Source organism: Oenanthe melanoleuca, chromosome 28 (genome assembly GCF_029582105.1).
Source record: "Oenanthe melanoleuca isolate GR-GAL-2019-014 chromosome 28, OMel1.0, whole genome shotgun sequence".
In the NCBI taxonomy this organism is placed as follows: domain Eukaryota; kingdom Metazoa; phylum Chordata; class Aves; order Passeriformes; family Muscicapidae; genus Oenanthe; species Oenanthe melanoleuca.
In genome coordinates this window covers 2,902,789-2,929,770 of record NC_079361.1, presented here as the reverse complement: position 1 = coordinate 2,929,770, position 26,982 = coordinate 2,902,789, and the positions used below count along the sequence as shown (strand labels likewise).

The following is a 26,982-nucleotide window of genomic DNA, read 5'->3' as shown; positions in this document are numbered from 1 at the left end:
GGTACAACCTCCCGGCTCCGTTTTGCGGGAAAGCCGCGGGGCTGGGAGGGGCCGTGCCGTGCCCCGGGATCCCGCGTGGGGGGGCGGGAGCGGCCGATCCCCGGTCCCGTCTCGGTCCCATCCCGGTCCCCTCCATCCCCCCAGCCCCGCAAGGGTTAAACCGCGGCGCCGCCCCCTCGTTCGCAGCTCGGCCTCCCTTGATTGACACCCCGCGCGCCGGCCGGGCCCTCACTGGCCAATGGAAAGGCAGCTCCGCGCTCCCCACGTGGGGGCGGCCGCTCTCTTCGCGCTGCCATTGGCTGGCGGCGGGGGCGATCGCCCGCACGGGCCAGGCCCCACGTGGAGCTGGCGCTCGCGCTCGTTCATTGATCGCGCTCCGCAGAGCGGCGGCCGCGCGGGCGGGGCGGGGCGGGGCGGGGCGGGGCGGGGCGGGGCGGGGGCTCGGCCCGGCTCGGCTGCACTCGGCTGCACTCGGCTCGGCCCGGCCCGGCCCGGCTCGGCTCGGTTCTACCGGGCACGGCTCGGCCCGGCCCGGCCCGCCCCGCCGCAGGGGCGCGCGCCTGGGGCCGGGGCCGGGTCTGGGACCCGCAGCGCGGTGAGTCCCGTCTTGTTCCGTCCAGTCCCGTCCCGGTTCGGTTCGGCTCGGTGTCCGCCGGCCGAGGTCCAGCCCCGCCTGGGGCTGGGTCGGCGGCGCGGCCGGTGCCGCCCCGCGGCCGTACCTGCGGCGGGCGGCGGCGGGGCCATTGTCTGCGCGGCGCGGGGGGCCGGGGCTGGGCGGGTCCGCCGAGCCCGGGGGAGCCCCGGGGCCTCGGTCCCCGCGGGAACGGGCGCGCTGCGGGCGGGGCCGGGGCTCCGCGGCTCCGCTGCGGCTCCCGAAGCCCCCGGGCAGCGCCGGGCGGTGACCCCCGGGTTCTTCTGCAGGGCCTGATCCGGAGCTGGGAGCAGTTTCCAGGCCCCGTCCCGAGGCTGCGGCGGGGCCCGCGCGGCCGGAGGGTCCCGGGCCCGTCCGGTGCCAAGGATGTTCCCGCAGAACAGGCCCCCGGTGAGCCCATGCATGGCCCTGTCCCCTCGCAGCAGTGCCACCCCCCCGAACCCCAGCTCCCCGCTCGATGCTGACTAACAGCTGGCTGCTGTTTCTGTGTGTGCAGCTCGGGAGCGATGCTGTGGCTCTTCCCAAAGCGGTGCTGAGCCCCAGCGCTGCGGGTCTGGGCTCTGCGAGGTGCTGGGAGCGGGATTCACCCGGGTGTGGTGGTGGGACCGTGATGGGCAGGCAGGAGCTCAGCTCTGTGGTGCTTGGTGAGGACAGGCCACCAGGTCTGTGCCATGCCCAGTGCCACCCATAGTCATAAATCCTCTCTGGCTCAGTGGCCAAACTGATGCTGACAAGGGTGACTTGGTGCCTGGTTGTGACCAGTTTCCTCTCCAACAACTCCTCCTGCATGTGCTGCTCTCCCAGATGTGCCTGTAGCCTCTTCCCTGGGTGCAGGAACCCCCTGGGGGATGTGCCAGCCTTGCTGGCAGCAGCAGTGACCCTGGAGCTCCCATCTCTGCCTAGGCCCATCTCCAGGCACCCTCTGCTGCCTCGGGAGCCGCTGTTGCTGCCAGTGCCATCCCCAGCACCCCCCAGTCCCTCAAGCTGACTTACCCAGAGACCTTGGATCGCATCAAGGAGGAATTCCAGTTCCTGCAGAACCAATACCACAGGTGAGAAGCTGCCAGACTTCACATGCCAGCATGTGAACTGGGCACTCCACTGGTGCTGGCCAGCAGCAGGCTCCTCTTGGGCAGCACTGTGCAGTGTGGCTGGTGGACTGGTCCCTCCAGAGGATTGCTGTGCCAAGCATCACCCTGGTAGCTTGAAATGACTGTTTGAGGGGGAAACTCGGCCTTTGCCTGCCAAAAACCCCAGGAGGAGGTGCTGGCTTCCAGCACCCAGCTCTAGGCTGAGCCAGAGCCATCATTTAGACCTGGAGTCCCTCTGATCTGTGAGGCTGCTGTCCAGGATCACCTCCCCTTCCCCACACTGTGCAGGGCAGAGCAAGGTTTGAAATGCAGCTAAGCTTTGCAGCTCTCTCCATTTGGGAAGCAGATGCTGGGGAGGGGGTTAAGAGTCCGTGCAAATTGCTCCCTGATGCCCAGATCCCTTTGCCGTCCATCTCCTCTTTATCAGCCCCTTCCCACCCTCTTTCAGGTGGTTTTCTTGGCTTGTGCTGGGAGATGGGATTGAAGCTGAGAGGAGGCTGAAGTGTGTGGTACACAGGGAGGGAGGGCTCTTGCTCTGTCCAGACAGGGACCTCCTGTCACTTGGAAGGACCAAGTGGGGTTGCTCCTTCTCCTTCTCTCTTCTCTTTATTTTTACAGCTTGAAGTTAGAATGTGAAAAGCTGGCAACAGAAAAAACAGAAATCCAGCGTCATTATGTCATGGTTAGTGAGCTCCACCTGAAAGGAGAAGGGTGGTGTGGGATCTCCTCTGAACCATCAAAGGACATGCAGGGATGCTTTGCCTTCCCCTTGCTTTTGGGATGTGTGGCCAGGCCCTGAGATTTGTTTCCTGTGGCTGTTACTGTCTGGTTTTCTCCCAAAAAGTGTTGTGGTGTTGGAGTAGGACTTTCTGCCACAGCTTGTGGTGGCAAATCTGCTCCTGTGAGGGTTGTCCCCATTCCTGCAGGAGTCCTGGGAGGGCTGTGTCCATCCTGTGGGCTGCAGCCATGTGCCTGAAAAACCTCTGCTCCTGGGAGAGGAGCTGGGAATTGTGTTTCCCCCATGGCCTGGCCACACCATGACTATTTGTGGCCAGCCTGACCTGGTGTGCCAGCACCACAGAGGACTTTCTGCTTGTGAGTTCCCCTGGTCTCCAGAGCTGATGCTGCCTTCTCTCCCTCACAGTACTACGAGATGTCCTATGGGCTGAACATCGAGATGCACAAACAGGTGAGTCTGGGTGGGTTGGGAGCTCTGTCCACCTCCTTGGTCCCAGCTCCCTGGCCCCACTTTGCCATCTGGGCTCTTCAGACAACATGGGAAGTTGCTCCCTGCTGTAGCCCAGTGCTTGTGGGGGATGTGTTCCCTTCCCTGTGCTTTGTGTTTCTCTGTGCCATGGCCTTGGCTGCCTCCTTAGCTCTCCACACGCACGTCTGTGCTCTGGTTTCGGGTTCAGGATGCCCTGACTGGGCTGTGATGCTCTTGTTGTGTCAGGCAGAGAGCAGTGGTGGGGGACTTGTGCTTGCATGGCTGCTCACACTGGCGGTGAGTGGCCATGGGGTGACTGTTGTGAAGGAGACTGGCTGCTTCCTCAGGGCAAGGTGGGCTGCAGGGTGACCTAAAGCGGGTTGATGGGCTCTAGCTCGACACCTTTGCAACTGCCTGCTGCCCACTGGCCCAGGGACCAGGGCTGAGGAGCTTTCTGAGGAGAAAGAAGGGTTTTGAGGTGTGGGTGCAGGGTGGGCTCTCCTGGCTGCACATCCTCCCTCGCTGCTTCCCCATCCCTCCCTCCCTTCCTCAACTCCCTCCCTTCCTCCCTTCCTCCCCTGTGCCGAGCTCCGGGTCACCAGCTGCTCTGAGACAGAAGGTTTCTTCTCATCTATTTTTAAAGAGGCTGCGGAGGAGCCTGGCGGGGCGCTGCCGCCTCCCTCCCGCCCCGCGCCCGCCGCCAACTGTTGCGTGGGTGCCGCTCGGGTGGGCACCGAGCCGGTCCTGGCCCCTGCCCCCAGCGCAGGGCAGGCTGTCAGCCACCCCTGCCAGCTTTGTGCCCGCTGGGAGGGTGTTCTGCCCCTCTGGGGTGCCCTCCTTGTCCCTGCTGGGGCTGAGGTGTGAAGCTGCCCTTGTTCGGGACGATGCCAAGGGAGCCCTGGAGGGCTGCGAGCTCCTCTCCCCTGGCTGCTGGTTCTCTCCCAGCCCTCTCGGGCTTGTGTTTTCTGCCAGCCCCAGGTGCCGCTGGCCGCCGGCCAGTGAGCTGTCGGCACTTTTAACAAGGGCCCGTAAGTCTGCTCTGACAGCCAGCGGCCATTGTGCGAGGAACGGGAACTGCCGGCGCGGAGCCGCGGGTTATCGCTGCCCTGGGGGGACTGGGTAGCTGTGCCTCCTCCCCTTCCCCCAAATCCTGCTCTGCTCATGGCCACAGGGATCCTGAGCCCCCGATGGCCGTGCACAGAGGCTGGGCAGGGCAGTGCGGTGTGGCCTCTGTCCTTGCTGTGCCCCGTGTCCCCAAGTGCTCAGCAGTGCTGGCAGCAGCGAGGACCAAGGCGTGGGGTTCTGCTCTGGGTTTGTTTGGAGGGAAATGGGGCTGGGGGCTCGCTGTGGTGCTCTGTGTTTGTTTGGAGGGAAATGGAGCTGGGGGCTCGCCGTGGTGGTGCAGCTCTCCAGGCAGCCACAGGCTTGGCAGGAGAGGATCAAGACAGGAATGAGCAGGAGACGTTAATTTTTTTTATTGTTGCTTTGTTTTTGGCGTGGAAGGGGCCTGTAGCTTTCTGTAAAACCACCTCCCCGAATCTGCCTGGCCTTGGACTTGCTCACAGCGAGCCAGAGGGGAGGCGACGGTGCTGGTGGCTGGGGGGGCTGCAAACAGCGTGATCATTTTTCATGCTGAGAGCGTTAAAGTGCCAGTAAATTGCACATTAACGAGTGCGAGTGAATTGGAGGCAGCTCTCCCCAAGGAGCTGCTGCCCATCAGTGCATTAGGGAAGAGAATCCATCACTGCCGGCCCCGGGAGACAGCTAAATCCTTCCCAGAACTGCCGGCTGCCAAATCTCCTCGCTCCCCCCTCTTCCTTTCTTTTCTTTCTCTTTTTTCCTCCATCAGAAGGGGAAGTGAGGGCAGGTGCCAGATTGTTTCTGTGCTCTGGGGCTGGCAAGAGCAGGTCGGCAGCTGCTCTGGAGGGCAGCATTGAGTGTCCCTGGGTCTGTGTCCCCGGGTCTGTGTCCCCACGGCAGCCGGGCAGTGCTGCAGCCCCTCACCCTGGCACTGCAGCACCCACACCAGCTGGGCATGGGAGATGTGCCCAAGGTCCTGGCAGGGACATCCAGGGGGCAGTTCTGTCCCTGGGGCCCTTCAGCCTTTGGTCTCCTCTGGGGGTTGATAAGGGGGTCTGGGTTCAACTCCCTCCTCTCAGCCCTGTGCTGGCTCCACAATGTTTTCCTCCTCCCCACCAAGGTGGACAGGGAGCTCCTTGGGGCTTGAGACAGCATCTTACCTGGTCTCCTGTGCCCAGGACATCCCCTGCTCATCCAAGAGTGGAGGGATCCCTCCCCTACCTGGGTTTAGGGAGAGCTGCTGATTTCTGTCCCCTCTCCAGTGCTGGGGGACAGGTCCCATCATCAGGGGCTGGAGCCTGTCCCTGGCAGCCTTTGGGACTTCTTGTGTCTGTGAGGCCGGGGATGGCTGAATGTCTGTGCTGAATGTCTGTGCTGAGTGTCTGTGCCCTCCTCTTGCCTGAGCTGTGTGAGATGAGGCTGGTGGGGGCCCTGGAATATGGCAGGGGAGTGCCACAGAAACTGGGGCTCTGGAAGCTAGAAAGGGGGTGCCATAGGAACATGGGGCTCTGGAAGCTGGAAAGGGGGTGCCATAGGAACACGGGGCTCTGGAAGCTGGCAGGGGGGTGCCATAGGAACATGGGGCTCTGGAAGCTGGAAAGGGGGTGCCATAGAAACATGGGGCTCTGGAAGCTGGCAGGGGGGTGCCATAGGAACATGGCACGGCACAGCACGATGCTGCTCTCCCTCCCCACGCTCTGCACTCTTGATTGCCAGTGGCACTCGAGTGTTGCAGAAAAACAGCAGCTGGAAGGAGAGCACCTCTCCAGGGCTTCCTGTGGGCTAGGAGGGCGGCAAGTAGTGGGCGTGGTGCCGGCAGGAGGCTGCGAGGAGGGCAGGGGGAGCCTGCAGGGGCCGTGGCTGCTGGGCTAGGGGTGGCCTCTATGGCGAGGGGCGGGAGGCTTTATGTCCCTGGCAGGGAAGAGCTGGAAGCCGTCCCAGGGCTCTCAGAGTGGGGATGGAGGATGCTGGGTTTTCAAAGGGATGTTGTTAGGAGCAGGAATTGTCCCCCCAGGGTGTTTCTGCTCTGTAGTGCTGAGCAGCAGCCCTTGGGGCTGAGTGTCTGAGACTGCCCGGGCCAAGCACCCATGGGGAGGGGGCTCTCCTGGTTCTCCTGGCAGCATCGGGGCCCCTGTGACCTCTGCTCTGCCCCGTGCCCTGACGGGCTCTGTCTCTCTCCCCTGCCAGACGGAGATCGCCAAGCGCCTCAACGTCATCTGCGCCCAGCTCATCCCGTTCCTGTCGCAGGAGGTGGGTGAGCCCTCGGGCCCCAGCCAGCTGTGCAGAGCTCCTCTGGGGCCCAGGGAAGGAAAGGAGCCTGCCCAGCCCCACTCTTCTCTCCCCACAGCACCAGCAGCAGGTGGTCCAGGCTGTGGAGCGAGCGAAGCAGGTGACTATGACCGACCTGAACGCGGCCATCGGGGTACGTCAACCCTCTGCCCAGCACTTCCCACCACTCCAGAGCCAGGGCTGAGGGGCTCTGTCATGATGGCACCTCCCAGGCTTCCGTCCCTGGGCTGAGCCCCCTCCAGCCCCTGCCCCTCATGCCTTCTCCCACTCGTGGCTAAACCGAGGGGAGGGGAGGGGCAAACCAGGCTGGGCTGGGGGCTGCCAGCAGGACTCGGGGTGCAGGAGATGCAGCTGGGGGTGGTGGCTGGCACGTGTCACTGTGTCCTGACGCCCTGTGGGTGACCCCCATCCCCCCTCAGTTTTTCCCTCGAGACTGCAGCAGGTCCCCATCCAGCCCAGGGTGGGAGGGGTCTGTGAAAAGGACAGAACATTACTGGGGACACCCTGGGTGCATGCCCTGCCCCTCCACACCCAGACCCTGTTGCTGACTGACCCAGGGCTGCCTCTTGCCCCTCACTTGCCCAGCAGCTGTGCTGGCACAGCCCTTCGACTCTGCTCTCTCCTCTCCTCTCCAGCACCAGCTGCAGACCCAGCACCTCTCCCACCACGCTCCCCCCATCCCGCTGACCCCCCACCCCTCTGGGATGCAGCCCACTGGCCTGGCTGGCATCAGCAGTGCCTCAGGGTTGCTGGCACTCTCGGGGGCACTGGGGGCCCAGGCCCAGCTCCTCGCCAAGGATGACCGAGGAGTGCATGACACAGAGCCCAGGGGTGAGTGTGGGGGGAGCAGAGCTTGGGGTGGCTGGATCTGGGTGAAGCTGGGAACAGGTGGTGCTGGGCCCTGGGGCTCCCTCTGCTCCCCATGCCCTTCTTACCTGGACACTTCCCTGGGGTGGGGGCTACTTGTCCATCCTCAGGGTTGCCAACTGGGCTGGAGGGGCAGGGGGCTTGCAGCTGCAAGGGGTTTGGGTAGGGGGCATCCTCCACTGACCAGCACCCTCGTGGGAGGGTGGTGAGGTGGGCTGGGGAGGGGGGTCATCCCTGGTGGGGGGGCTAGGACACCCTGCTGCTGTCGTGCTGCTCTGGCCCTGCTGTGAGCCGTGGGTGAAGTGGGTGACTTTCCTGGGGGGCTCTTGGCGGTGACACAGCGTGTTCCCCTTTCCCTCCTCCTCCTCCTCCTCCTCCTGCTGCTCCTCTGCGTTGCCACAGCAACAGACCGAGACCCCGGCCCCGTAAGTGCCTTTTTCTTCTCCTGCACCATTCTGTGGTCAGCACACAGGGCTGGGCTGGGGCCCTCCATGCTGCTGGAGTCAGCCCTGCCTTGGTGCTGCCTGTCCCAGGGGCTGGGCAGAGCCTCCCCAGCCGCTGACACTGCGTCCCCCATGGCAGAGCTCCCTGGCACTGTCAAACGGGGAGCGCGCGCGAGCCATCGCCGAGTACCTGAGCAGCAGCAAGAAGAGGAAGGTGGAGGAGAAGGACTTTGTTACAGACTATGTGAGCCCAGGGCTGGGGGGCTCGGGGGGGCCCCATCCTCTCCTGTGGGGTGATGAATGGAGCTGCCTGTGCCTCTGGTGCAGCTCCAGGCAGGAGTGAGGGCGGCTCCAGCCCCTCTGGCTCCAACCGTGCTCCTGTTTCAGGGCAGCGATGCAGATAAAAGTGAAGACAACTTGGTGGTGGATGAGGTCAGTGTGCTGGGACACTGGGAGGGGTCTGGGGTCAGTGTGTCCTTGGACACTGGGAGGGGCCTGGGGTCAGTGTGTGCTGTCCATCCTCGAAGGTGGGGCTAACAGGCTTCTCCAGGCAGAGGTGGGCATCACAGGGAGGTGTCAGTGGGAGTTGTGCTCCCTGACCCTCACCAGCAGCAGCAATGAACCCCAGGATCCAGGCTGGCAGCCTGGCCCTTGCTTGAGCTGCCAGCTCCCCATAAGCTGGGACATCCCTGCTCTTCTGCCTTCTCTTCTCCCTGCTGATTTACTTCCCTCCCCCAGGACCCCTCTTCCCCGCACAGTGTTCACTCCTACTCATCCCGGGAGAATGGGGTGGAGAAGGTCCCACTGGGCAGGAAGGAGGCCATGCCCCTCAGTCCGACCTCCATGGCCTCCTCCAGCAGCACGTCCCCCTCTCGGAGCAAGGATGCACCCACGGTACGTGTGACTCTCCTGGGATCTGTGCTTGTGTCCTTGTGGCCCAGGCTTGGTTGACAGAGCAGCCAGACCTGGGTCCCCACCTCCAAACCCTCGGGGCAAAGTGCTGGAGGACAGGGAGGGGCTCCTGCTCCGTTAGATTTCATCTCAAACCCCCTCCCACAGACCCTTCAGCACTGTCTGGGCTGGGCTGTCATTGAGGGGGAGCTAACAGGGACCCCCTGGCAGCAGTGTGCTGCAGTTGCCACCTCCCCATTCTGTTCCTGGCAGGTGGAGAAGGCAGGGACACCCAGCCTGAAGTCCAGCACCCCCACGTCCCAGGGTGACACCCTGCCAGGCTCCAGCAGCGCCCAGCAGTTCCGCCCCGCCGCTGCCAAGGTCCCTGTGGACCCCTTGGGTGAGCTTGGCCCCGCTGGGACCTGAGTGGGTCCCCAAGCTCTGTCTCCAGTGCCCCATCCCTTCACTCTGCCTCTCCCCCACCAGCCCTGGGCCTGAGGAACCCGCTGGGAGTGCAGAGCCCCTACTCAGCTGCCTTTGGCTTGGCGCACCCTGCGGTCAACGGGGACGTGGCTGGGACCGGCGCCTACGCCAGCCTGCACCTCATGTCCCCGCAGCTCAACGGGGCTGCGGGAGCCGGCGGCTACGGGCGCTCGCCCCTGGTGCGTGACCTGCTCCCCTGGGGCCGTGGGGCCACGGAGTGAGAGCTGCTCTCACACACTGTCCCCTCCAGGTGGGCTACGACCCGCACCCCCACATGCGCGTCCCAGGGCTGGTGGCCGGAATGCAAGTGGGGACCTCGGGGAAGCCGTAAGTGGGGCAAGGCTGGGCAGGGCATGGGGTGGCTTGTGGGGCTGGAGCTGGGCTGTGTGGACAGGCTGGGGGCAGCAGGGATGGGGAACACAGGCTGGGGAAAACCAGGGTTGTGTGCCCAGCTGGCATCATCAGGTGTGTTCTGCTCATGGCTCCGACTCCAAACCCTGCTGGGACCTGCGTGACACTGTCTACTGTCCAGGCAGGATTCTGCTCTGCTCTCACTGCTCTGCTCCCCTCCAGTGCCTACTCCTTCCACGTCAGCGCCGACGGGCAGATGCAGCCGGTGCCTTTCCCCCCCGACGCCCTCATCGGCTCCGGCATCCCCCGGCACGCGCGGCAGCTGCACACCCTGACCCACGGCGAGGTGGTCTGCGCCGTCACCATCAGCAACTCCACGCGACACGTCTACACCGGGGGCAAGGGCTGCGTCAAGGTGTGGGACGTGGGGCAGCCGGGCACCAAGACGGCCGTGGCTCAGCTGGACTGCCTGGTGAGCAGGAGGAGGAGGAGCAGAAAAGGCTTTGGGGTGGGGCTGGCAAAGGGGATGTGCCCCTGTTGCAGTGGAGGGGACAGAGGAGCCTTTCTCACTTGCCGTGAGAGAAGGGGATGTGTCTCCTGCAAGCCCCATGTGCTCATCATCTCCTTCTTGCCTTGCCCTGTTGCTGTCCCCCCGTTCAGAACCGTGACAACTACATCCGTTCCTGCAAGCTGCTCCCCGACGGCCGCAGCCTGATCGTGGGGGGGGGAGGCCAGCACCCTGTCCATCTGGGACCTGGCAGCCCCCACGCCCCGCATCAAGGCTGAGCTCACCTCCTCTGCCCCCGCCTGCTACGCCCTGGCCATCAGCCCTGATGCCAAAGTCTGCTTCTCCTGCTGCAGCGACGGCAACATCGTGGTGTGGGACCTGCAGAACCAGACACTGGTCAGGTGAGTCTGGGGCAGGGGGGAGCGTGGCAGGATTGCTGGGGCTCCTCGGGCCAGGGACCACTCAGTCCCCTGCAACATGTCCCTGCCCCTCCCTGCCTAGTCCTGGCCATGGGACAGTGCCTGTCCTTGCAGGTCCTCATTGCTGGCTGCTGCCCTGCTGCAGGTGCTGGCTGCCCTAACAGCTGTGCCCTTGCCCTCTCCATCCCCCTCTTTCCCAGGCAGTTTCAAGGCCACACAGACGGTGCCAGCTGCATTGACATCTCCAACGATGGCACCAAGCTGTGGACAGGGGGGCTGGACAACACCGTGCGCTGCTGGGACCTGCGGGAGGGGCGGCAGCTGCAGCAGCACGACTTCAGCTCCCAGGTAGGGCTGGAGGCCCCTGGCAGCACCACAGGGCCAGGTGGCACCTGCTGGGCCACTGTGTGAGCCTGTCTGTCCCCTCAGATCTTCTCCCTGGGCTACTGCCCCATGGGAGAGTGGCTGGCAGTGGGGATGGAGAGCAGCAACGTGGAGATCCTGCACGTCACCAAACCCGACAAGTACCAGCTGCACCTCCACGAGAGCTGTGTCCTCTCTCTCAAATTCGCCTCCTGCGGTAGGCACGCCTCTCCTGGCCCCCCTTGCTCTGGAGCCTCAGGGAGGCCACCTCTACTTCTGTCCATGTGTCACAGAGCTCGTTGCACTGGGGGCAAGCATTTGTCCTGGTAGCCAGCCCTGTCCCTGGAGGATGACAGTCGAGGAGGGGTGTCCATCCCTCTTGGATCAGTGCTGGCTGCTGGAGCCAGACTCCCCTCTGTGTTCCCTTGGCTCATGGTTGGCAGAGATGTGGCTGCCTCTCTGTGTTTCACAGATCTGCTGCTGGGATCCAGCTGCTGGGTCTGGTTTGGTGACTTGAGGCTGCTTTGTCCCTCCACAGGGAAGTGGTTCGTGAGCACGGGGAAGGACAACCTGCTCAACGCCTGGAGGACACCCTATGGAGCCAGCATCTTCCAGGTGAGCAGCCAGCAGGGCTGGGGGCTCCTGGGGGTGAGGCTGCCAGGAGCTGCCCACTACAACAGCTCTAATTGTGTGTCAGCCCCACAAACTCATCCCTGCAGCCTCCCCAAGGAGTGAGGGCTGGGACCTTGCTCTGGGGCTGCCTCTCGTGCTTACCCCTGTTCTCTCCAGTCGAAGGAAACCTCGTCCGTCCTCAGCTGCGACATCTCCACGGACGATCAGTTCATCGTCACCGGCTCAGGGGACAAGAAGGCGACAGTTTACGAGATCATTTACTGAGCCCCAGAGGTGCCAACTGCGGGACAGGCAGGTGTCCACGTGGATGGACAGGTGGACTCTTCCTGCCCTGCTGCTGACTTCCCAAAGAACATGCAGCCAGTGGCTGTGGCATCCCAGCTGGAGGAGCGAGGTGGAGGTGGCCCTGGCATCGTGCAGGCTGCTGCTCGGGGTGGATTTCCTGGGGACTTTCTCCTTGTTCTGTTCTTCGTGGGTTTCTTTCTAAATCTAGACTGTGGGAGTTGGAGATGGGGGTGGGGGGAAGGTCTGGCATTGTTAGGGGTTTTGTTTGGGTGCTTTTTTTATTTTTGTTTTTAACCTTTTTGTTGTGGGGTTTTTATTTGTTTAAGGCTCTGGGCCTGCCAGGGTGGATGAGCTCTGGCCTTACTTCCCTCTGTGCCTCCCAGGGTGTATTTAATAATAAAAACAAAGAAAAAAACGGCAGCTGGGTGGTAGCCTTGATGCTCTGTGGGGTTGGGATGGGGCCAGGTGAGAAGGGGTGAGACAATGACAGCAGCCTTGTTCCTTTTGGTCACAACTTGCTGCTCCTTTCCTGTGCTGAGGTGGGTCAGAGGCAGCTCCTCTGTGTGCAGAGCCCATTGCTGGCCCTGGCTGCAGTGGGGAGCAGGAGCCAGGACCAGAGCAGAGCTCGGTGGTGGCTCTGTGGTGCCACCGCTGGAGCAGCCTCGGGCTCCCCAGGCTGTGCTGGAGGAAGTGGTTTTAGAAGGAAATGAGATGTGAGCACTCAGCACTCGTCTTATCAGTCTGGCTGCCTGCCAGCACTGCCGTGGGCAAGCAAGGCTACTCCCAAGAGCGATGGTGGCTGCGGTGTGGCAGCTGCTCTGGGCTCCTGCCCCCAGCCACAGCTCACCACAGGCACCACAGAGCTGCTGGAGCTGGGGCTGCCTTGGCAGGCCAGCAGCCACACCAATGCCACGCTGGGAGCGTCCTCCCCTGTGCTGCTGGCCAAAAGCAGCGCCCCAGGACACCCTTCAGAGCCCAGCCCTTGGCACAGCTGGCAGCACTGGCTGGCAATGATCCCTGCCCAGAACCAGCCCAGCCCTTCTTTTGTTTCTTTTTATTAGTAAGGGATTGAAAACATAGTTAAATACATTTCTTTACCGATAATTTACAGCTGTTTCTGCAGCAGAAAGTGGGTGCCATTAAATCAGTAGCAGTAATTCAGGAGACACACGCTCTCAGGCTTTGTCCAGCTCCCTGTGCAGCTGGCCTGAGGGACAGACAGGGCCCAGGATGTCCGGCTTAGCCCTTGCCCAGCCTCAGGGGATGCCAGACTACACCCAGCCCTCACCTCCATCCTTGCACAGGAACAGTGGCAGGAGAATGGGGCCGGGATCTTGGTTTGGTGTCTGAAAGCAGTGGAGGAGGAGGGAAAGTAGAGCTGCAGGAGGGCAGGTCCAGCAGTGGAGGTCTCTGTGAGCCGTGGTGGCTTTGGGCAAGGAGTGTCCCCTTTCCTGATGGGGCAGGGAGGGTGACAGGAGTCAGTAAACCACCTCGTACACCGTGGCCTTCTTGTCACCAGAGCCCGTAACGATGAATTTGTCATTGACAGAGATGTCACAGCTCAGGACTGATGAGGACTCCTTAGACTGTGAGGGAGAAGGCAGGAGGTGAGAGCAGGGCTGGTGCTGGAGCCACCATCATCCCCCTGGCAGAAATGCCTCACCCACCTGGAAGATGCTGGCTCCATAGGGTGCTCTCCAGGCATTGAGCAGGTTGTCCTTCCCCGTGCTCACAAACCACTTCCCTGGGACAGGAGACAAAGTGGGTGTCAATGTTTGGGACTCCATTCAGTGCAGCTGAGCAAGGGGGAATAAACCAAAGGGATAAATCTGAGGCTATTCACAGCCCAGGAAGAAAAAAATGTCCCTTGCCTACCACAGGAGGCGAATTTGAGAGAGAGGACACAGCTCTCGTGGAGGTGCAGCTGGTACTTGTCGGGTTTGGTGACGTGCAGGATCTCCACGTTGCTGCTCTCCATCCCCACTGCCAGCCACTCTCCCATGGGGCAGTAGCCCAGGGAGAAGATCTGAGGGGACAGACAGGCTCACACAGTGGCCCAGCAGGTGCCACCTGGCCCTGTGGTGCTGCCAGGGGGCTCCAGCCCTACCTGGGAGCTGAAGTCGTGCTGCTGCAGCTGCCGCCCCTCCCGCAGGTCCCAGCAGCGCACAGTGTTGTCCAGCCCCCCTGTCCACAGCTTGGTGCCATAGTTAGAGATGTCAATGCAGCTGGCACCGTCTGTGTGGCCTTGAAACTGCCTGGGAAAGAGGGGGATGGAGAGGGCAAGGGCACAGCTGTTAGGGCAGTCAGCTCCCCACGAGCCAGCATCTCCCCCTGTGCCTGCACTACAGCCCCTGCCCAGACTGACCTCACCATCGTCTGGTTCTGCAGGTCCCACACCACGATGTTGCCGTCGCTGCAGCAGGAGAAGCAGACTTTGGCATCAGGGCTGATGGCCAGGGCGTAGCAGGCGGGGGCAGAGGAGGTGAGCTCAGCCTTGATGCGGGGCGTGGGGGCTGCCAGGTCCCAGATGGACAGGGTGCTGGCCTCCCCCCCTACGATCAGGCTGCGGCCGTCGGGGAGCAGCTTGCAGGAACGGATGTAGTTGTCACGGTTCTGAACGGGGGGACAGCAACAGGGCAAGGCAAGAAGGAGATGATGAGCACATGGGGCTTGCAGGAGACACATCTCCCACTGCAACAGGGGCACATCCCCTTTGCCAGCCCCACCCCAAAGCCTTTTCTGCTCCTCCTCCTCCTCCTCCTGCTCACCAGGCAGTCCAGCTGAGCCACGGCCGTCTTGGTGCCCGGCTGCCCCACGTCCCACACCTTGACGCAGCCCTTGCCCCCGGTGTAGACGTGTCGCGTGGAGTTGCTGATGGTGACGGCGCAGACCACCTCGCCGTGGGTCAGGGTGTGCAGCTGCCGCGCGTGCCGGGGGATGCCGGAGCCGATGAGGGCGTCGGGGGGGAAAGGCACCGGCTGCATCTGCCCGTCGGCGCTGACGTGGAAGGAGTAGGCACTGGAGGGGAGCAGAGCAGTGAGAGCAGAGCCTGGACAGAATCCTGGCAGGGTCACAGTGGGTCTGAGACAATCAGCGGGGTTTGGAGTCAGAGAATGGAAGGAGAACTCAGCAGAAGGGAGCAGAAGAGAGGCCTGAACAGCCCCTGTGTGATGCCTGGGGGCAGGTGGTGACCTCTCTCAAGCCAAGGTGGAAGGTGCCCGTTGTGCTCTTGCTAATGAGGGCTTTAATTACCCAGCTCCTTGTTACCACCAGCTGCCAGGAATGAAATGGCAGTGCTGGACGTGGGATTGGAGAGCAGCTCCCCCTCAGCCCTGCCCTGCCCTGGGTGAGTTCTTGGGAGGGAGATGCTCCCAGCAGCCATCCCCTTGCCCCCACCCTCCGTGCAGCCCCAGGTGTGCAGCCACTTACGGCTTCCCTCCAGGGATGGTGGAGAGTGACGAGGAGAGGGCGGCAGCTCTTAGGTGAGGGTGTGACTCAAACGCCACCTGCACAGAGCAAAGGGCATGTGAGGAGCAGAGCAGAGCACACCAAAGCTGGGCTCAGGCCTTTCCCTGCACACCCTGGGACCAGGCCAGCCTGGCTCTATACCCTGGCACACCCAGCCCTTCCTGGGTGACTTACCATGGGCGAGCGGCCGTAGAGCACCGCGCTGCTGACCTGGGGTGAGAGGTGGATGCCCATGTAGAGCCCAGGGGCTGGGAGCTCCCCGCTGAGGGTGGCGTGGGGCAGCATCCCCAGGGAGGACGTGTAGGGGCTGGAGGAGCTCAGGGGGCTGCGGAGAGCTGCACGAGGAGAGACCCGCGGCTTGGCCCTGGCCCAGGGGCGAGCGAGCGTCACCCGGGGCAGAGGGGAGCTGGTGACTGCACAGCCACCCCCTCCAGCCCCTGCTGCCGAGCCCTGAAACACCCAGCTTCAGGCAGCCCCACCAAAATGACAGCTCTTCAGAGAAAAGCCCTGCTCTATACCCCGAGCACCATCCCCAGCAGGTCTGAGCCCACCAGGAGTGTGGCGATGGCAGAGGTGCTCCTGCTGGCCACGGCTCATTGGTCTGATTTTGTGGAGCAGAACGGCCCTGCCAGCTCTGCTGGTGGCAGACAGGGTCCTGCCTCCCTCCAGCCCAGCCCCAGGGCGCTGTCACAGCAGAGCTGACCCCGTGCTGTCCCTGGACACTCACTGACAGGGTCGGTGCTGGGGGCCTTGGCCGGGGGTGGCCGGAGCGGGGTGGCCGAGCTGGGCCCGGGGCCGGGCGTGAGGGAGTCACGGGGTGGAGAGGAACAGGAGGGCTTGGAGGTGGGAGCGCTGGCCACAGAGTCGGTCTGTGAAGCAGAGGAAAGAAGAGCAGCTTCAGCAGTGGGAGCAGAGCCCAGGCCAGCCCTCCCCAGCCCCACAGCTGGGCCAGCAGCCTCCACACCTCGCAGGGTGGAAGGAGCTCCTGGATGGGGCTGGACAAGGCCTGGCCATCCAGGGCCTGATCCCCTCTCCTCTCCACTGCCCCTCGCACGTCCCCACTCTCCCCACAGGTATAAATACCCCATGCAAGCTTTGGGTCACCCCAAACTGCCCCAACCTGCAGCACCCACCAGCACAAGACTCCATGGACACATCTGCTGCTCCCTCAAGCAAAACTCCTCCTGCATGGGGGGGGGCACCCCCATCCCCAGCCTGGGACCAAGAGGATGCCTGGCATGAACTGGCCTCTCCAATCCCCACAGCTATTTCATTCCTTGCTTTTTTTTTTTTTCCCCCCTCGCCTCTCCTATTTCTTCTGCTTTTTCTGTCTGGGGATTTTGTCGACACCAGCAAAGGGAAAAAAAAAAAAAAAATTAATAACAGAGAAAAGCTACGTGCTGTGCTGGCAGATTGCTCAGGGCGCTTTGTCTGCTCTAATCCGATTGTGCCGGGGAGCTGCTGCTCGCTGCTGCCCGCAGCCCCCAGCTGCCTCCTGACCCCAGATGGGGGGACCTATCACTTGGTCCCTGCGGTGGCTGGGAGGCCAAAGAGTGGCAGAAATATCCCTCCTCCCCCTTCCCACATGCTGATGTTTCAATCTGAGCACTGGACTGGTGCTTGGCAAGGAAGAAGGAGGAGGGGAAAAAAAAAAAAAAAAAAAAAAAAAAAAGGAAAAATCAATTGCTATGAGCAGCTCTGGGGAATTCTGCAGGCAGGCGGGTGGAGAACACTGCAGAGCTTGTCCTCTGCCCAGCAGCACTTACCCCACCCCGAGGGCATGGACCTCTGTCCCCAGGGTGGGGGGTGGCCGTGGCTACAAACCACGGGCATTTCCGAGCCCGTTTTGCAGCAGACTGACCAGACAGAGGAATTCAGAGCCCGCACCCCACCTCAGCCCGGGCTGCCCAGGGGCTCCTCACCGGGCTCTGCTCCTTGGGCTGCGCGGGGCTCCCGCTGGAGCCGAGGGACGCGGGGCTCTGCGGCAGCTCCCGGCGGCGACCCGGCGAGTGACCAGGGCTGCCGGGCTCCGAGGGCGGGTCCTGGGGGGAGAACAGCTCTGTGGGAAACAGCGACCCCTCCGTGTAGGGGGGCAGGCACGGCAGGGAGCCCGGGGAGCCACCCAGGATCAGCCCCTCAGCCCGAATGAGGAGTGTCCGCGCAGAGGAGTCCGTTCTGCTCCCCCGGATGAGAAACGGCCTCGATTTTTCTCTTTGAGCAAAATGAGAGGTGACAGCAGGTTCAAAGGACACTGGTGGCCACGGATGCCTTCACAAGGAGGGATGGAGGTCAGCACACATGAGGAGCTGAGGCAGGGCTGCCATTTCAGAGGCAAGGCCGGCCCTCAGCTCTTGCACTCCTATAACCATTCAAGCAGGTCTGTGACTTTTTATCACCACAATGAGTAGCTTTCATAAGTGTCATTTTCTGCACAAATCCCTGCTGATCTTCCTTTCAGGGCTTGAGTTTTCTTAAGAAGTGGCACAAGTAAAAAGGACTTTATGTCTTTCTCTCCCCTCTGTCTTCCAGGAAAGGAACAAGTATGTCCCCAAAAGCATCCTCTTTACCAAGAATAGTGATGGCTGGGATCAAGTCACATGTGCCTCAGTCAGAAAAGGCTGTACCAGAAGCATGTGGCAGTTCCATTGCAAAAGATTCAGTGAATCCCCTGCAATGGGGTGTGTTAAGGTAGAGGCTGCTCGAGGGCCAGGCAGGGCAGGACGTGGGCTGGAGGTCTGGGGCTGGCAGGGCCAGGATGTGCCACGAGGCTCCTGCCACCTCCAGCCACAGGAGCTGCCAGCAGCAAGCCCAGCTCCATGGAGCTCTCATCCCAGCTTATCAGCCTCCCCACATGGGATGCTGCAGCAGAGGGGCTGAAAGGGGATTGTGAAGCAGAGCCAAGCCTGTGGCTGGCAAAGCTGAGCCCAGGCTGGCACAGCCTCCCCAGAGCAGTGGGAGTGGAATCAGTCTTGGCTGGCACAGTGCACTGGAGCAGGGCTGGCACGTGTCCTGGCTGGCTATTGCTGCCCAGCAGCAGCGAGCTGGAGCCTAAAGAACCCCAAAGCTGGGGAACCAGAGTCCTAAACTTAATGACTGCAGCTTGAGCAGGATACCCTGCCAGGCTCCAAGGGCTTACCTCATCCACCACCAGGTTGTAGTCACTCTTGTCCCCATCGCTGTCCTGCAAATTCAGAAGGGCTCAGTCAGGACAGGGAGATGCTGGACCAGGCTCTGTGTTCTGCCCCAGGACCCCAGGCAGCAGAGGGACCCATTTTCTCCTGTTCATCCCTCCATGGACCAACACCAACCACGTCCTGCTGGCAGCGACCTTGGGCTGAGGAGCCTCCCTGGGGCTCCTCCCTTGGTTTGTTCTTGCTCCCAGCACCCCAGCCCTGTGCAGCAGGGCAGGAACAGGGCTCCCCAGCCACCTCCCCAGCCCTTGGTGCACTCACAGAATGCCCAGGCAGCTCCTTCTCCTCCCGCTTCCTCTTCAGCCCCGTCCGCTCCTCGTCCTGCAGGCTCTCGGCAGGGGAGGAAGAAACACTCTGAGGCAGAGGGACAGCAGGTGTGTGAGCCACCCTGAGGGCAGACAGCCATCCCCAGCTCTCAGTGGGGCCAGGCCCTGCTCCATGAGCACCTCCCTGGCTGCTGGGAACAACCCCAAAACCCCCAAAACCCCAAAGCCAAGTGAGGAACACCCCCAGCACTACCAGAGAGATCACCCATGCAGAGACAGGATGGAGCAGAAAATCCCCACTGGAGCTGTGTTTACTTCACCTCAACCCTGACTTGAGGGTTGGGAAGCAGAATGGGCCAAGCAGGAAGAACAGCCCAGCCCTCCCCCAGATGCTGCTGGCAGCTGCAGGGGTGTCACACACCCCCTGGCATCCCCACACTCGTGACAATGCAGCCAGAAAGGGATGGAGATGCCCCATCCCGGGGCTGCCTGCAGCTGACTGCTCCCAGCACAGTCAGATCAGCAGCTCTGGCACAGCAGGAAGGGCCATCCCTGGCCCCCAGGCCATCATGGGCATCACAGACACATCCTCCTCCACCTCCTCCTCTCCCACCTTGCAAGCTCAGCATCAGTGCCTACAGTTCCCCAATGGAGATCATTAACCCTTCCTTCCCTGCTTGTACCCTGGACTCTGCAGAGCTACTGTGGAGCCTGGGATGGGAGTCACAGCTCTGGGACTGGGGGGATCCTAAAAGGGAGGGGGCAGGCAAGGACTGCAGAGGGGCTGAGAGCTCTGAAACCTGTTCAGAGTGATTCCTAAACTGGAAACTCCTTGAAAAGGACAGATCTGGTTATTTTGGGAGCAGCCCTTGATCTTTAGCTCCTTGCATCAGTAAAGACTGAATTGAGGTGGCCCAGAACATTCAGTTACAAAACCCTGATGCAAACACAGCCCACCCAGGCCAGCAAAGCTCACCCAGCAGCCCCATCCCTTCCCAGGAGCCAGTGGCCAGCTGGGAGCACACTGGAGATGCCACCAGGGCCAGCTGAGGCCACTTGCCTGTCACAACTTACCCGGCTTGGGGTGTGTTCTGGAACCAGGCAGCAGCAGGGAGAGTGTCCCAGGTCCATGTCAGAGCAGAGGGGAAGACAGGAAGAGGTTGTTAATGCCAAGCCTGTGCCCCACATACCCAGGCAGGAAGGAGAGAGGGGCACAGCAAGGCAAGGCAGGAAACAGCAAGACACAGGTTTAGAAAACAAACAAACAAACAAAAAAAATCACACCTGATTCCCACTTTGCCCACCTGAAGTATGGATTCTCTGTTGTCTAATGGGAGGTCAGCACTGTGCTGTCCCTCAGGAAAGCAGGGGAATCTCTACCCACCCACCTCCTTCCAAGAAATTATCCCAGCTTTGGAATCCCTTCCCTAGATGTGACAACAGGTCCAAAGCCACCAGGAGGGGACGAGCTGGCCGGCCAGCTGAGATCCCCTGAATCACACCCATCCTATTTCCTTAGGAAGCCATGCCTAAAAGCCCTGCTTGGGAACTCTGAGGCTTTTGTACATGCACAGCAAAGCAGGACCACTTCCCTGAGCCCAGGGAAGAAGTGCCCAGGCATTCACTGCAAACCCAAGCACAGGATTGTGTGCTGGGGTTCAGCAACCTTCCCTGGCTCGTTTTTGTTCCTAAAGATCCACCAGCATTTGGAGTCCAGGTCCCTGCTGGCAAAAAGAGGCAGGCAGGGATGGGAAGCTGAGGGATTCTTGTAGGCACAGCTCCAAGGCCGTGGTCTGGAGTGGGACCAGATGCCTGCCATCAGCCCTGCACCCCTGGCTCAGCCTGACTCACACAGCTCTGGCTAACTGTGGCAGAGCACTGAGGATTAACCCCGGACAGATAGAGCACTTCAACCTTTTTTTTTTTTTTTTTTTTTTTTTTTTAATAAGGAATGGCCCTCACCACGGCCAAACACCCAGGCTGAGAGAAGTTCTGGCTGGAGGCACGGGCTGCCTGGGCTCTGAGGGTTAAGCAGGCTCAGCACAGCACAGCCTGCTTTTATTCTCTCCCTGGACTTTGTTTTCCTCCTTTGTGGAAGCCATCCTTAAAGAAACATGGACAGAACTGCAGACAGCTGTGTGCAGGGGGGCAGAGCTGCCACCGACAGTTTCCTGCTGCTCCTTTCACCACCTTGAAATCTTACAGCCCAAACCAGACCATGAGAACCTGGGACAAACCCCACCCAGTGCCTGGCTCTGCTGCTGCTCTTGGGTCCTGACCCAAGTGCATTTCAGTCAGCACCTTCCCCAGGGGAGTCTGCAGGGAAACATCACTCCTGCTAAATTTGGCTGCTTGTTTCCAGCCCACAGAGCTGCCCAGAGCCTCTCTCCTTGTCCCTGCCTCCTCTCAGCACAACCACTCGATGCCTGTGCTCTGAAAAGGAGACTTGAGCTCAGAGCAGCTTCTCCTTTGTGCAGCCCATCAGCAGCAACAGGCCACAAGCAAAGCTGGGCAGTGTTACTAATTTGGCCCAGGCCTGCCAGTAGCATTCAGAGCACTGATTTAATGATGATTAAATATTGATGATGTTTGTAAGGCACTCGGTGATCCTGACAGGAGGAGGCACCCATATGGACTAGGAATTAGTGCAATTTACACGGCACAACACACGCAATGAGCCTCTGCTTTCTAAATTCCTTGCCCCAGGCCTGTGGCTGTCACAGTTTCTGCAACAGTATTTTCCCTAAAAGTCTCATCTTTAAGCATCAGATCTTTACTTGGTGTAAAAAGAGAGGATTTCTTTGCAGTGGGAGCAAATGGAGCAGGGGACCCTCATGAACTGAAAACACCCAGGGGAGCAGGGAGACCTGTGTGCTGCACAAACCCCTGCCCAGAGCCAGGGCTGCACACACAGCATCACTGCAGAGCAGCAGCTCCCAGGTCTGAAACAGAGCCAGCCTCCTGGGGCTGCAGGCATTTCATGAGCTGGATTTGCCATCCCCGGGGATGCAGCAGCCAGGAGCCTCGGGAAAGAGGCAGAGCAGGCAGCAGGATCCCTGCACACTAACTCAGCCCCTTTAAAGGGTTAACCCAGCTGTGCTTCCCCCCCCTTACCTCTGTTCTCCCCATCCTGGGCCACTCTGTCCTCCTTGGTGGCCAGCTGAGCCATCAGTGCCCCCGAGAGGGCCAGGAGCCCCGAGGTGCCGCTGGCCCCGCTCAGGCTAGAGGGCTGCATGCTGGAGGGGTGGGGGGCCAGCGGGAGGGGGGATGCGTGGTGGGAGAGGTGCTGAAGCTGCTGCTGCTGAAAGAGAAAGAGCAAATGGTCCTGGATGGGGAGGAGGCGGCGCAGCCATGCCCTCCCCGCGGGCTGCGGTGCGAAGCTCGATGGGATGAGACAGGGACGAGGAGGGGGCAGGGAGCTGGGGGGGCTGCAAGGCTGGGTCACAGCCCTGCCCCTGCCCCTTCCCCCGGGCTCCGAGGGCTCAGCACAGCACAGCCTCTTTTATTCTCTTTATTCTCTCTCTGCACTTTGTTTTTCTCCTTTCACCCACCCTGCTGCAGACACGACCCCAGCGCATGGCAGAGCCCCAGCCAAGGCTCTGCTCTGCCCTCCCAGAACACCCCCAGGACACCGTGGCAAATCCCTTCACCACAATGAGTGTAGGAAAATATTAAAAACCTTGACTTCCCTCATCACTGCAGGGCCCAAACCCCCAGGCAGGAAAGAGTCTTTGCCCACAGCCAGGCAGTGCAACTCACCCCGACGATGCTGTTGAGCTCCCCCATGGTCACCTGCTTGGCCCGTTCCACTGCCTGCAGGACCTGCTGCTGGTGCTGGGGAGGAAGAGCACAGGGCTGGTCACACTGTGCTCCTGGCTGGAGGGAGAACTTGGCTCCACACTGCCCCACTCACCCCTGCACAGCCCCTTCTCCCACTCCTCCAGCTCAGGCATGGAGGTTTTCCTCCCCAAAACCTCCTGCTGTTCAGGCTGGACTTTGATTCGTCCCTTCCCAAGAAGCCAGAGCAATCTGATGCACTCCCCCCACACCTCCTCCTCACCTCCTGCGTCAGAAAGGGAATAATCTGGGCACAAATGGCACTCAGCCTCTTGACAATCTCTGCCTGGAAGAGGAAGCAGGTATCAGCAGGTATCACCAGAGACGGAGGGCTCTGAGCCCCATCCTGCCCCCCTGCAGCATCCAAGCATCCTGCAAACACTCAGCCTTGGCGGAGGAGTTAAGCTCTCCCCACCCACGCCCTCTTGGCGGAAATTCTCCCGCTGCCTCTGCATCCCTGCTGGGATTTCCCGAGCTGCTGCCAAGGGAGGGCTCTGCCCGGGGCTGCTGGACCCCCTCAGGCTGCCAGGCTCATGGGAGGGAACCCACGGCTAAATCCCTGCGTGGCCCCGGGCCAAGGCGAGCTCCAAGCTGTCGGTCCTTTCGCAGCCCAGCTGGCTTTGCTCAGCCCAAACCCACGCTGGCTCTGCGGGCAGGGACGGAGGGGAGCCGAGCCACAGGCGCTGGCAGCGAGCCCTGCCTGTGCCTTCCCTTCCCAAATATCCAACTCCAAGCCAGGGCAGACCAACCAGCACGCAGAACTGCACAGATTCAGCCCTCTTGGCATCGCACCAGCGAATTCCCCGAGGCTCTGCTGGTTGTACCTGCCCTGACCCGGAGCAGGGACTCCACTCCCATCCCCAGCAAGCCCCGGGACAGCTCCCCCTGCTCCTTCAGAGGCACAAAGCACTCCCAGCCCTGCCCCTGCCCACAAGAGAAAGCAGAAAACCCAGTGCATCCTCTGAGGAGAGGCTCTGTGGTTGCAGACAAACCCACAGCCGGGCTGTGTTCCCACCAGTGCAAGCGGCACTTCCGAGGAAAGGGGCTGCGACTTCAGGCCAGCCTCTCCAAGAGAAAACCCACATCTCCTGGGGAAAACTGGATTTCCCTCCCCCGCTGTAAATCCACCCTGGGACTGGCTGCTCTGAAGGGTTTCATCAGCTCAGGTTTCTGACAATCCCTGCCGGTGTTGCAGAGGTCAAACCAGGCTGGGAGCCAAGGGAGAACAAAGGGAACATTCACCTGCTGTGCTCAGAGCTGCTCTGCCCCACACCCTCCAGCACCCTGTGCTCACCTGCAGGTCCCAGCTGCTCTCTCAGCCACTGCCACCGTGCCCACAGAGCCAGAGACCCCCTCCTGCAGCCCTCTCCTGCCCAGGCTCCCACTTCTCAGCCACTTGGCCACCACCTCTGTCACCTCGTGGGCAGAGTCCCCGGCCCCACTTGGCTTGGGCCACCCCTGGTTCCCAGTCCCCCTGGATCTTGGAGCATGTAAGGGTGGCAGGAATGTGCTCGTGGTCCCCACCACGCTCCCTGCTAACAAAAGGAGCAAACTCCGAGGGGCTGAGCCAGCTGGAGGGATATGGCAGTTGACTTGCCACTTTGTCAGGCATTGGTCCAAACTAATTTCCCTGGCAGAGAGCCCATGATGACTAGATTGATAAATCTGAAGAGGGAAAGCAAATTAACACTGGAACAAAAGGGGAACCAGGGAAGGGTGAAAACACTCCTCTGGCTTTGGGAAAGGAAAAGGGGATTAAGAAAAAAAGAAAAGAAAGACAATCCATTTGCCTCTGGGCTCTAGCTCCTGCTGTTTCCTCCACATCCCTCCTTCAAGTGGGGCCCCAGGGAAGCACTGCAGGGAGGCACCAGGGCTCACAGCAGGGCTCTGAGCAGTTTGTCTTTGGGATGGGGAACTCAATAACACATCCTGACAACTGCAGGATCCCTTTGTAAGCCAGTCCCTCGCACAGAGCTGTCACACCTACCATTAGGGCTCAAGGGAGATAATTTTCCAACAAAGTCTCCAACCCTGGCCCCTTCCCCACCCTCCCCTGCTGCTGGCCTGGCCCCCACTGCACTTACCTGCTTGTGCATTTCAATGTTCAGGCCGTAGGACATCTCGTAGTACTGAGAGGAAAACCACAACACAGCCTGGTTAGGAGCTGTCCAGAGCAACTGGCCCAGGATCAGCCTGGGGTTTGGCTGGCTCCAGCCCACGAGGAATGGCTGGGATGCTGTGCCAGGAGCCTGGGACAAGGTAAGGAGCAGCCACAGGCTGTTAACACCTGCAGGTTCTGCACTTGTTTAAGCCAGGGGAAGCCAGTCCTGCTGCCCCCCAGATCCTGTCCTAGCTCATCCCACCCCACTTGGAACGTGTTTTCCCACCCTGGCACAGCTGCCCAGCCACTCAGCCTGTGCAGAGCAAAGATGACAACAGGTTTCACCCTCCAGCAGCCACCAGTGACTCTGCCAGGGGTGCTGACCCCAATCTCTCACACCTGGAGAGAAAAGGAGACCAGGGGACCTGCTTTTCTCCAGCAAAGCCAATTCCAGAGGTAGCAATCCCCTTCTGGAAATCCCTGAGCCTCCAGGATGTGGGGAGGGATCCCAGCTGATGGGTGAGAGGATCATGCCCTGCAGTATCCACACACAGTATCACAGACTGGGCTGTATTCACCTCTGGCACGGGGTTTGCCCAAGTTCTCATCTTTTTGCCTCTTGGATGGTTCCCCCTTTCCCCAGAGGGGCCAGTAAAGTCAGATGCTGAAGAAGAAGGAGCTATTCTGCTCTCTCCATCCTCTTTCCTTCCTCCCAGCAGCTCCCCTGCTCCTGGCAGGCTCTGGCTGGTGCCCAGGTCAGTCTGTCTTGGGGCATGTTAACCCCTCACTGGCAATGTGGAGGGCTCCTGCCCTGCTCCTTCCCCTTCCACCCAAACCATGAGCCTTGGAGCATCAGTTCTTAAATACCCACCCCTTGGGAGAGAGAGAGGGAGGAGTGGGCAGCTCTCTTACAAGGCCAGATAGAAAAAGATAAAAAAAAAAAAACCAAAAAACAAGAGACAAAACCTATGGCAGGATTCCCGGGCTCAAGCAGCACTGAGCAGCAAGACAGCAGCAAAAGAGCCAGCTAGAGCTGCTAGAAATGGTGATTAACTCCTTCCTGCCTCACATCTCCCCAGCCCCAAGGTCAGCACAGGGCAGGGCAGTGCTCCCTTGGGCGAGGGGCTGAGAGGAGCCCCAGCACCCAGATGTGTCAGAGGACAGCCCCTCAGGGGAGCCAGGGGGACACGCTGGGGACACTCACCATGACATAATGTCTCTGCATCTCGGTCTTCTCGCTCACCAGCTTCTCGCATTCCAGCTTCAGGCTGCAGAGGGGAGTCAGGGCTTCCATTCAGCTCCTGCCCCATCCCACCCGTCCCCATCCCCGGGACTTCGGCCAGCTCAGCACGTCTCCTGTCCCTGCGGGCTCAGGGGGCTGCAGGGGTGTCACACACCCTCCCTGGGGCACCTGCTGTGCTGTGCACACACCTGTGGCACCCACCCAGAGCTCGGTCCCCTCCCTGTCCCTGCACCTCGCTCAGCTTGAGGAAACGCGGCTCATCTTCCCTTGGGACTCCCACTCTAGACCTGGCGCCCCAGCTGAGGGTTTCACGCTGCCCCCCAGCCCAAACCTCCCTTTCTTTCCTCCACAGGCGCTCCCTTCTCCACTCCTCCTTCCCCCCTTTCCCCCTTCTCGAGCGCTCCCCTGTCCCACCACACCTCCGTCCCCGGCCCCACCTGTGGTACTGCGCCTGCAGGAACTGAAATTCCTCCTTGATGCGGTCGCAGATTTCCAACACCGACAACTTGAAGGGCTGCCCGGGCTGGAGCGGGGGCTGCGGAGAGACAGCCCGGCTGGAGGCTGCGGCTCGGCGCCCCGGCCCGGCCCGGCCCGGCCCCGCCGCCGCCGCGGCACTTACCGGGTGCCGTCCCTGCGGGAACATCCTGAGCGACCGGCCCGGGCCCGCTGCCCCCGCCAGGGCACGGCGGTGCCCGGTCTCGGCGGGGATCCGGGGTGTCTCCGAGCGGCTCCGGGTGGCGCTCCCGGGGTCTCCGCTCGCCCCCGGCGGGGCCGGGGCGGGGCTGGGGCGGCCCCGGTGCGGGGGGGGAGCGGCCGCCCGGCCCCGCGAGCCCCGGCCGCCCGCGCCCGCTTAAGGAGGCGCGTCCCCGCGGGGCTCGGGACAAGGCGAGCGCCGCACCGGAGCTCCCGCGCCGGACCCGCACTCGCACGGCGATGCCGGAGAGCGGGGAAGGCGCCGCTCCCGGCCCGAACGGAACCGCTCGGGAGGCGCCTGCCCGCAGCGCTGCCCCGGCCCGGAGCTCACCGGGCGCTTCCCTCGCCAGGCGCGCGTCTCCCAGCACGGCCGCACTTGCGGCAGCTTCCCCCGTCCCCAGGGCAGCCCGGTCCCCGGGGAGCGATGCCTGGCGCTGCCACCGCCCCCGACGCTGCGGGCGGACGCGGCACCTGCCCCCGGCGGGGCAGCGCGCGGGGGCGGACATCACTAACAAGCGCCCACCGGGTCGGGGACACCACGGGCAGCACAATCGGGCCTGGGAACCGGGCGGGCCGGGGTCTGTCGGGATCAGCCCTCGGTGTGCCCGGGGCAGCCCCGCC

General features: G+C 61.8%; 2 protein-coding genes across 6 annotated transcripts; one reads left to right on the top strand and one right to left on the bottom strand.

Moving 5' to 3' along the window:
* The first annotated feature begins 444 nt into the window (after positions 1–444).
* On the top strand, positions 445–11,982 carry LOC130264411 (transducin-like enhancer protein 1). The gene is given in 22 exon segments (XM_056512568.1): positions 445–595; positions 922–1,042; positions 1,556–1,704; positions 2,362–2,425; positions 2,888–2,932; positions 6,218–6,280; positions 6,378–6,452; positions 6,955–7,150; positions 7,589–7,611; positions 7,769–7,873; positions 8,017–8,061; positions 8,368–8,523; positions 8,794–8,920; positions 9,007–9,182; positions 9,254–9,330; positions 9,577–9,826; positions 10,015–10,074; positions 10,076–10,263; positions 10,482–10,629; positions 10,711–10,861; positions 11,183–11,259; positions 11,434–11,982. Coding segments are annotated over 21 exon segments (2,307 nt in total). The 5' UTR covers positions 445–595; positions 922–1,018; the 3' UTR covers positions 11,542–11,982.
* Positions 11,983–12,601: 619 nt separating this feature from the next.
* TLE2 (TLE family member 2, transcriptional corepressor) lies at positions 12,602–26,480 on the bottom strand. Of its 5 annotated transcripts, none has more exons than XM_056512571.1 (20): positions 26,288–26,480; positions 26,106–26,203; positions 25,630–25,693; positions 24,409–24,453; positions 22,548–22,610; positions 22,247–22,321; positions 21,602–21,788; positions 19,562–19,578; positions 18,483–18,575; positions 18,167–18,211; positions 16,953–17,072; positions 15,758–15,899; positions 15,205–15,365; positions 14,992–15,068; positions 14,331–14,580; positions 13,928–14,175; positions 13,670–13,817; positions 13,434–13,588; positions 13,230–13,306; positions 12,602–13,148 (listed from the first exon to the last, which is right to left on the bottom strand). In XM_056512571.1, exons 1-20 carry the CDS (start codon positions 26,309–26,311, stop codon positions 13,144–13,146), a joined length of 2,094 nt encoding a protein of 697 aa, XP_056368546.1. In that variant the 5' UTR covers positions 26,312–26,480; the 3' UTR covers positions 12,602–13,143. The 5 variants fall into 5 exon arrangements, 4 of the variants coding, with proteins under 4 accessions (XP_056368546.1, XP_056368544.1, XP_056368548.1 ...); XM_056512569.1 differs by having other exon boundaries at positions 13,670–13,813; XM_056512573.1 differs by having other exon boundaries at positions 21,602–21,785.
* Positions 26,481–26,982: the final 502 nt, after the last annotated feature.

Excerpts from the sequence above, each read along its gene's own strand:
- TLE2 (XM_056512569.1), bottom strand. The coding sequence starts at position 26,311 with ATGTTCCCGCAGGGACGGCACCCG. Across the intron at positions 22,322-22,547 it reads TTCCCTTTCTGACGCAGGAG|CACCAGCAGCAGGTCCTGCA; the intron begins GTGAGGAGGAGG and ends CTTCCTCCCCAG. Across the intron at positions 15,366-15,757 it reads CCCCAGCACCGACCCTGTCA|CTCTCCGCAGCCCCCTGAGC; the intron begins GTGAGTGTCCAG and ends CTCCTCGTGCAG.